The 9,909-nt window shown below is 25.3% G+C and overlaps 2 protein-coding genes across 3 annotated transcripts in view; one reads left to right on the top strand and one right to left on the bottom strand.

The window, feature by feature from the left end:
- Positions 1 to 593: 593 nt before the first annotated feature.
- Positions 594 to 7,209, bottom strand: LOC117167229 (probable RNA methyltransferase CG11342). The gene is made up of 3 exons (XM_033352006.1): positions 7,036 to 7,209; positions 1,510 to 1,778; positions 594 to 1,234 (listed from the first exon to the last, which is right to left on the bottom strand). Exons 2-3 carry the CDS (start codon positions 1,690 to 1,692, stop codon positions 686 to 688), a joined length of 732 nt encoding a protein of 243 aa, XP_033207897.1. The 5' UTR covers positions 1,693 to 1,778; positions 7,036 to 7,209; the 3' UTR covers positions 594 to 685.
- The window catches only part of LOC117167230 (chromatin complexes subunit BAP18), a 7,001-nt gene continuing 3,748 nt past the window's right edge, over positions 6,657 to 9,909 (top strand). For both annotated transcript variants that reach the window (XM_033352008.1, XM_033352007.1), the window contains exons 1-2: positions 6,657 to 6,744; positions 7,137 to 7,228. In XM_033352008.1, coding sequence (XP_033207899.1) covers positions 6,685 to 6,744; positions 7,137 to 7,228 — 152 coding nt within the window. In that variant the 5' untranslated portion in view covers positions 6,657 to 6,684. The remainder of the gene's footprint in view (positions 6,745 to 7,136; positions 7,229 to 9,909) is intronic.

Genomic DNA, 9,909 nt, shown 5'->3' with positions numbered 1-9,909 from the left:
AAAAGTAATCTTTTGGTTTGAATATTCATCAAACTATTTAGTTAAAAATTCATGTTTTTGTTGAAGATTCATCATTTCAGTTGAAAATTTATTTTTTAGGTTCAAAATTTATCTTCTTAATTAATGCGAATAATATGTTTCTATTACTTTAACTTCTCTTACCATTTAAATTTAACGCCCTTGAAAATTTGAAGCGACACATTATCCCGCGAAATTTAAACAATGTTACTATCTTTGTAATTATTATTTGATGATAATACATGAAAGCCGTTTAGAGACCTTTATACATTAAAGCGCATGATTAGAAACCATTTTTATTAATATGCATAATTTTGGTAGTTTAAATTTTCCCGCGAAAAATGACGTCATTCAGGTATAGCCAATGTATGCGTTTGGCGGGAAAAGCCGCGAACGTGAGCAATATTCAAACTTTAGTAAGAAAAAAAAACATGTTTCTTATTCAATAAAAAAATCTCTCTTTTCGGAATATAATAATGAGCTGCTAAAGAATCAGAATATATTTTTATCTCATTTCATGTAACATCCCCATGGTCAACATAATTTTCAAACGAATTTTCAATGTGAGTCTGTAATTTATTATTTTTAACCAAAATTGATTTATTTTCTTTTAAACAAAGAAACCTTATAACTAAACTTAAAAAAGTAAACCGAAAGTCGTACATGATTAACTTTTCCTTTTATAAATTAGCACTTTCCTTTTCCAATTATTCTGATTCGTGACCATCACATTAGAAAAATGACATTCGTTCCGAAGAATATTTTCTACATGCATCTCCATATCATGTGTAAAGTTTAATTTATTAATCAATGGAAAATCCGTAGCATTTGCTCGACGTAACCTCCTCGAAGCATTTCGGTAACTTTTCCATTGCTGGGGCTCCACAACAATCATATCTGATATTTCACAAACCAGTTTAAGGAATTCTATCAAGCCCGAATCTCCATGGTTAAGATGAATCCACATAGTGATCGAAAAACAGAATGCCACGTCAAAACGAGTCCTTTTTATGCTTTCAAGATATTTAGAAAGCACGGTTTTGCTTCCTTTGGATAAAACATCTAAACACTCGAACTTTATTTTAGGTATAGAATTTTGCGCCCGAGCTCTCTCGATTAAAATCGGATCGAGATCAACTCCTAAAAGAGAAACATCACATTTTCCATCAGCTGATATGTTATTCTCGAGAAAATTGTAGAGCATAGATGACAAATTCTGTAAAAAAAAATCCAAATTTGATACTAATAGTGTTGAGAAGTACAGTGAAACTCGGAGACTGTGCCGCTTTTGGGGCTGGCGGGGGTGGGGAATAAACTCGGAGAGTAATGCTTCAAAAGAAAACGCATTTGTTTCTTCACGCCTGAAAGACCACCGCAGCTCCTTTTACTCCCATCTACAAAGTGGCGTTAATTCTCGGAAGGTATATATCCGGAGGCGTTATATCCGAGTTTGACTGTATTTAGATAATTTATTTTCTTTATAATATTTACCCCAGCATTACAACCAATATCCAAGGCGCTGTATTTAGAATCTAAGTGGCAAGAAGACCATATGTCTTGAGGAAGTTGTTCAATGCGTTCCTGAGCAGGATGAAACGTGTAGTAGTTTATAAAATTTCCATATCTGTGTCCCTCGGGATCTGTTTTTTCTACATTTTCTTGTTCTTTGTCCATTATATACAAATTTATTGGATTTTTTTTAGTACCAAATTTGGGATGTGTTCAAATTACACTACGTAATTTTTATAATCAGGAAGATGCTGCAATCAATTATTATTGATTATTCATTCCGAAGATAAATTATAAAGAATCATAATATATAAGCCTTTAGATAATTTTCAATCAAACTTGGATAAACAAATGTGTTAACGACACCTTAAGAACAAGTTTTTAGAAAAAAGACAATAGTACAATTAATTATATCCCTGGCGGATCGAAGGAACTGAATGGAGCCTCTACAAAGTACCCGTAAAGACCCCATTCGGTTCCTTTTTTTAAAAACTAAAAAAAAAATTCAAGATCAACTTTTGAACTGTTGAAATTCGAATTCTACGTTAAATTTTCTATCAGAAACACACGGAGTCATCGCAATACTTTTTTTGCAGCGTTAAAAATGTAAAAAAATGTCATTAACTTCTGCTGAAGGTGACTTCAAGCACATCCATAATAGCTCAAGTAGTATGTTGCGCGCTAAGTTTAAAAATAAACTTGTCTTTAACTTGCATCCCAGCGTTGTTGCCTGAGATTTCCACTGCGTGGCGCTAGCGTCCAGAAAAATTTCTTAAAGTTACCGACAGAACGCTTATTATCTGCTACTGAAAGAAGATGCACCTGAAGGCGCCTTCGGCCCATGTAAATGACAGGTATTTTATTTTTTTAAGTTTTGAACGCTGCAAGAAAAAGTATTGCGATTACTCCGTGAGTTTCTAATGCAAATTTTAACGTAGAATCCGAATTTCAACAATTTAAAAGTTGATTTTGTTGTTGTTTTTTTTTTTTTTTTTTGAGTTTTTTAAAAAGGAACCGAATGGGGACCCAATGGAGTCTTTAAGGTTACTTTATAGAGGCTCCATTCGGTTCCTTCGGTCCGCTAGGGTATGTTTGTATTATCTTGTCACGAAGACGACTTCATATGAAGAGGCATATTTTTTCTGTTTTTCAATACTGCATATTAATATTATTTTTCTCGATAAATTAAGCGCTTGATATATTTATAAAAATATTTAAAAACCTTAAAATTATAAGAAAAAAAACTCATTCTTAACTTTTACTTAGCTCAACTTTGTCGCCTCAGTTTCATGGGGGAATCCAATATGTCTGCACGCCGAGCGCCAAACAATAATACAAACCGCATTTGTCTCAAGTATCTATATGTAGAAATTATTTTTTGTTTTTCAATAGCTGTTCAATGCTATAAAAAATATTTACAAAAAAAGGTCGATTACATTGTTTAATAAAATAGATTTTTTAAATAAAAAATTGTATTTTTGTTTGTCCTTCGGAATGCAGACATCTTGGATTTACCCCAGCCAAATTTTCGTCGAAAGAAATGAATTTGTACTAAAAAAAATTAATTTGTAACAAAAATGAAATAGTTTAATTTTCAGTTTGAAAAATAATTTTGTACCAAAAAGCGGAGATTTAAACATACCAATTAAATTTACAACCAAAACAAATTAATTTTTAACCAAAAAGATGAATTTTAAACGAAAATATTAATATTGAACAAACAAAAAAATATTTTTAACAAAGAAGATAAATTGTTAACATAATTGTTAAATTTTTAACCAAAGAAATTATTTTTTCACCGAAATCAATAAGTTAGCAAACCAGACTAATTTGCGTAAAAATAGTCATTTTTCAAACAGTTAAATTATTAACCGAAAAATTTTGAGAACCAATAGAGACGATTTTTAAATAAAATACAAGAATTTTCATCCAAATGCTTGATTTTTAAACCAAAAGAGGCGAATTTTTAACAAAAAATGGAAAGTTAAATGGTTGAAAAATCACTTTTCGTTCAAAATTTAACTATTTAAAAAAGAAATCAATTATCTTCTTTTTCTGGGTTTGAAATAATTTTTGAACTGAAGTTAACTTTTCTTTTAAAGAAATTTATTTTTATCCCAAAAAAAGGCTAATTTTTTAATAGAATATTTTTTTCAGCCAGAAATTACTTATTAACAACGTACTATAACTTTGAAAAAAAGGAATTTTCAACAAAAATGTAATATTTTATATTCGAACAAAACATTTTATATTAATTAAAAAACGAGTTGAATAACAAATTTGTTTGAATACAACACACAATTTTGAAGTTCAAAAACTAGTTTTTAACAAAAACAAAAAAAAATTACTTAATAATTTGAATTTTCGTCGTGAGGAATGAATTTGAACTAAAAAAATTAATTTGTATCAAAAAAATGAAATAGTTTAATTTTCAGTTTGGAAAATAATTTTGAACCAAAAAAAGGAGATTTAAATTTTAATCCAAATGCTAGGTTTCTAAACCAAAAGAGGCGGATTTTTAACAAAAAATGGAAAGTTAAATAGTTGAAAAATCATTTTTTGGTTATAAATTTAATAATTTTTTGAAATTATCTTTTTCTATTCTTGTTAATTGATCGTTTTATTCGAAAAGTCAAGGGTATTTGAAAATTGATATTTTTTGAGAAAATTATTCTTCTTGTTTGCAAATTCATTATTTTTGGTTGAAAATGTAAGTATCTCATTTAATTCAAGTATCTCTTTTTTCTTGGTTCAAAATTTTTTCTTTCACCTAAAAAGTGATCTTTATAATTGTTATAAAAAATTCATTTTTATTTTCTTGAAAATTGATTTTTTCAGTTGAAAGTTCAACTATGTATTTGAAAATTTACTTATTTTATGAAATTCTTCTTCTTGTTTACAATTTCATTTATTCTGGTTAAAAATTCATTACTTTGCTTAAAGATTCAATTACGTTGTTAAAAATATTTTTTTAAGATGAGAATTAATATTTTAGTTGAAAATTGATTAGTTTTGGTTGAAAATTTAAGACTTTTGTTCAATCTTCTTTGTTTTTGGTGTAAAATTATTTTTTCAACTGTAAATCTAACTATTTAATTTTTGGTGACAAATTTACTGGTTTAGTTTCAGATTCACTATTTTCAATGAAAATTTAAGTATTTTAAAGAGTATTTTTTTTAATTCATTAGTAAAAAATATATGTATTAACTATTACATGTTTTTGTTTAAACAATAGAACTATTGAAAAATCAAAAAGATGGAAGTTAAATTTTAAAATTAATAGTTGATATTCGAACAAAAAATTTTAGGATAATGAAAAAACAGTTCAATAAAAAAAATTAATAAAATACTCAAGGTTGAAGTACAAAAATTAATTTTTAACAAAAAGTTAAATTTTTAACGAAGAAGCTGAATTTTTAAAATAATAGTTAAATTTTTAACAAAATTAAATAATTAAATAAAAAGTGTAATAAAATACTAAATTTTGAAGTTCAAAAATTAATTTTTAATAAAAAATATAAAATGTACTAAAATAGTTAAATTTTCGTCGAAAGAAATGAATTTCAATTTAAAAAAAATAAATTAGTAACAAAAAACGAAATAGAATAATTTTCAGTTTAAAAATTATTTTTTTATGACATATGTATGTAATGAAAATATTAAATTTTCTCTTCTAAATCTGAAAGTATTTCTCCTCTAATTTATTTAAAAAATTAATTTTAAAGTTCGCGGAAAAATCTTTGGCGTTAAATTCGAATTACAAAAGAAGGCAAAGTTGTAGAAAAATTATTTTTCGCATTTAACTTGTGTGTAGAGTGATTTTGTAAAAAATATATGTTTTATTTATTAAATGTATTCGTTTAAACAATAAAAACATTTAAAAATTCAAAAAATGGAAGTTAAATTTTCTTTTAAAAAAATTAATTTTTACCCAAAAAAGGCAAATTACTTAATAGAACAGTTCTTTTAGCCATATAAATGATTTTTTCAATTAGGTAATTAATTTTCAACCCAAAATTACTTTTTAGTAAAGTAGAATAACTTTGAAAAAAAAGAAGAATTTTCAACAAAAAATTTAATAGTTGATATTTGAAAAAAAAGTTATATTAATAAAAATAAAAAAGTTAAATAAAAAAAATAAATTACTCAATTTTAAAGCTGAAAAATTAGTTTTTAGCAAAAAAAAAAAAGAATTTCACTAAAATAGTTCAATTTTCATCGAAAGAATTGAACTTAAACTAAAAAAATAAATTCGTAAAAAAAATGAATTAATTTAATCTTCAGTTTGAAAAATAATTTTGAACAAAAAAAAGAGATTTAAATAACCCAATTAAATTTTCAACCAAAACAAATGAATTTTCAAACAAAAAGATTAATTTTAAACTAAAATATTAATCTTGAACAAAAAACAATTACTTTTTAACCAAAATAAATGAAATTTGCAAACAAGAATAATTTGCAAAGCCCAAAAAAGGCAAATTTTTTAATAGAAGTTATTTTTAGCCATATAAATGAATTTACAAATAAAGTAATGAACCTTCAACCAAAAAAATTACTTTTTAACAAAGTAGTATAACTTTGAACAAAAAAGAGGAATTTTCAACAAAATATTTAATAGTTGATGTTCGAAAAAAAATTTATATTTATAAAATAAAAACAGTTAAATAAAACAAATTTTAATAAAATACTCAATTTTGAATTTCAAAAATTATTTTTTTATAAAGAAAATAAGAAAATTTACTAAAATAGTTAAATTTTTATCGAAAGAAATGAAATTGAACTAAAAAAAATGAATTAGTAACAAAAAAGGAAATAGTATAATTTTCAGTTTAAAAATTAATTTCTTATGACATATGCACGCAATGAAAATATTAATTTTTTCTGTTAAAACTGAAAGGATTTCTCTTTTACTGTATTTAAAAAATTAATTTTGAAGTTTGGTTAATAATTTGTATAAAAAAGCTATTTTCAAATCATCAAATTTAAATTTTCGCGGACTCGGAACCGAACAGACCGCGATCGCGCAGTCCCCCATTTGTAAAAAACGCGCCACCCACAACCAATGAGACTGCCAATGCGACGCATGTGCAGTGCAATTAGAGAGCAGAATGAGAACACTGCCTGCGCACGGCGCGTGAATAGACCATTTATTGGACGATGGCCTTAACAACGACTGACAACGACAACAATAACGACAACATGAATTCTGCAAGCAAGGTAACCGAAAATTTATATTTTAAATAATATTTATCCTTTCTCCCCAGCAAATTCTTTAATAAAAACGGGTGATTTATAATATAATCCCCATTGTTTTCGGACATAGCTGTATGGCAAAACACGCTCGCAAAAGTGTCAAAAATATTTCCAGTAACGAGGTTAGGTTAGAAACTTGATATTTTTCAACATTTTTGGTACTACCGGTCAATTATTTTGATCGAAAATACAAAATTAGTGCATTTTCTTCAGTTCTGAATCTCTCATCCTAAGAAATGTGTTGTTGGGACTTACTGGTAATTACTGGTTCCATGTTTTCCCGCTTTTGAGGTTGTGTACACTGTTCCTGTGTATATACAAGACTTTCGGAGCATCTATTATTTTTCTCCTTTTAGGTCGGTGAAATTTTCACCGCTGCGGGAGCAGCGTTTAACAAACTCGGAGAATTAACAATGCAATTACATCCAACTACGGATTCGCCAGCCGGGTAAGTACAGAATAATAAAAATAATTATGTATTTCAGATTGGGTGGGGGGCAATCCAAGATGTCTGCAAACCGAGGGACAAACAATAGTAACAATTGCATGGAACCCAACTTTTTTATTAACTTGAAACAATGATTTTTTACAACAAGTTTATTCAAATATTATTTTTATGGGGTTGTATGGTTTCATGAAACATTATGCAACACAAATTTAAATTCTTATACTTTTTGAAGTTCAAAATATTAAGGCGGGAAAATTTTGAATATAATGGCATTAAATTTAAACTATACATTAATTATTATTATATCTATTAATCTAAAATACGTGAATTTATTTTTGACCGGGAATTTTACAAATTTTTAGAAAAACTATCGTTCCAACTTTGATTTTAACCTTTTTTTTTTTAATTCTGACATTTTCAAATTATGCTCTATTGGAAATTTATAACCTATTTTTAATTTTTTCTCAACATTAAAATGTTATTATTTTTTATCTTAATAAACTAATTTAAAGAGAATATTTGAAAAGATGAATAACAAATTACAAAAAATTTTAAAAATGAATGTGGAAGATTTCAAGCAAATTTCTTTAATTTGACAGAATGGAAAAAAAATTTATTGAAAAAAATTTTTAAAAGCATGTAGATGCTTCAAGATTTTGAAATAAAATTTCGAAGCATTTGAAGGATTTTAAAAATATTTTAAATTAAAATAATTCAACTTTTAATTTGAAGAGGGAAGCTTCAATTTTTTACAAATTTATAGTTAGAACTGGAATTTAACCAGAATAATAATAATTATAATTTGGAAGCAGGAATTTTCAAATTACAAAAAATTCTGAGCTGGAACAGGGAATTTTTAAAAAGAAAAAATTCTAATTTCAAACGGGATATTTTCGAAAAAAAAATAAAATGATGGATTACAATCATCACAGTTTAATTAGTTTTCAATCAAAAAGGATCAATTTTTAACCAAAGAAGATGACTTTTAAAGAAAACAGTTAAATTTTCAACCAAATAGTAGAATTTTTAGCCAAAAGATGATATTTTTTTAAACAAATAGTTGAATTTTTGACCCAAAAACACGATTTTTTAAGTAAAAGAGGATTTTCCATCCAAAAAGGATGAAGTTTCGACAAAAAAATATGACTTAAACAAAAGAGTTGAATTCAGATTAATTCTGAAAAAGAAATATAATAATTTTTTTGTTTTTGTTTTTGATAAAAAGAACTAACTTTCAATCACAATAGATTTTTGAACCAAGAGGTTAATTTTATACAAAAAAGGTGACTTTTTAAGAACCTAGTTAAATTTTCAATATTATAAATAGACTTTCAACCAATTTGTAGAATTTTAAACTAAGCGCCAACAATATAATAGTAGACTTTTCAATAAAAATTTTTAAACCTCAAATATAAATGATGAATTTTTAACAACAAAAAAAAGCAGAATTTTATACCAAAATATAAATTTTCAACAAAAAGAAAAATGAATTTTCTACAAAAGTATAAATTTTCGACCAAAAACGTTGACTTTTTCAAAAAAGTCGTTGAATTTTCACGAAAAGTATGTTTTTCAAGTTAACAGAGATTATTTATTGAACAAAAGTACTAATATTAGAATTCAAATAAAAAGAATTGGTTTTCAAGCAAAAAAGATGAATGTTCAACAAAAAATATTAATTTTCAATAAAAACAATGAGTTTTCTATCAAACATTATAATTTTTTGTCCAAAAACGAGTACTTTTTGATAAAATACTTTAATTTTCAATAAAATAGTTACATCTTTAATTAAATATTTGAATTTTTAACCAGAAAAATGATTAATTAAAAATTACACTCCATGGTTGCAAGTTCAAAGAATTTTTTTAATTTCATTTTATTTCGATGAAGATTCATAATTTTAGTTGCAAGTTTTTTTTTTTTTTTTGGTTAAAAAATTTAATTAAAAATTCTTTTTCTTTCGAAAAAGTTTTTTTAAACTGCAAATTCAAATATTTTGTTGAAAAAGTCAAGTGATTAATTTTAAATTAACTTTTTCGTTGTTATTTCATGTTCTTGTTTTTAAAATTAAATTGTTTTACAGAGAATTAGGCTTTTTGGCTTAAAAGCTCAACAAATTGGTATAAAATTGAACTGTTTTGTAGAAATTTTGTTTTGGTTGAAAATTCACTATCAATACAAATTTAGCTTCTCCATTTTTGGTTAAAAATTCAACTTTTTTGGTTGAAAAATTCTGTTTTGAAAATATCAACTATAACATTTTTTGATAAACATTAATCTTTTTTGTTGAAAATTCAACAATTTGCTTAACATTATTGTTCATTCTTGACTGAAAAATTTACTTTTTGGTAGAAATTTTTTAATTCATTGTTTTTTTAGTAGAAAACTTAATTTTCTTGGTTAAAAATTCATATTTTTTGTAAGAAATTAAATTTGTTTCGTTGAAAATTTAACCATTTGTTTGAAAAATTATTTTTCCTAGCTATTGATGAAAATAAACTTTTTTTTCTAAATATTGTTCTTGTTTGAAAATCTATATTTTTGGTTGAAATCTTCTTTTTTGTTGAAAATTTAATTTAATTCGACAAAAAAATGAATTTTCAAATAAAAAAATGATAGGTTTGGCGTAAAATTAAAAAAATAAAATTTAAAAAAATTTTAAGGTTTGAAAGTTTCAAATA

This window comes from Belonocnema kinseyi, chromosome 2 (assembly GCF_010883055.1).
Source record: "Belonocnema kinseyi isolate 2016_QV_RU_SX_M_011 chromosome 2, B_treatae_v1, whole genome shotgun sequence".
Taxonomy (NCBI): Eukaryota; Metazoa; Arthropoda; class Insecta; order Hymenoptera; family Cynipidae; genus Belonocnema; species Belonocnema kinseyi.
Note: the sequence above shows the minus strand (reverse complement) of the source record. Positions and strands in the feature narration are given on the sequence as shown.

Bases quoted from the DNA above. Each gene is read 5' to 3' on its own strand.
- LOC117167229 (XM_033352006.1), bottom strand. From the start codon at position 1,692: ATGGACAAAGAACAAGAAAATGTAGAAAAAACAGATCCCGAGGGACAC. The intron at 1,235-1,509 runs GTAAATATTATA...TTTTTTTTACAG, and splicing joins ATATTGGTTGTAATGCTGGG to AATTTGTCATCTATGCTCTA.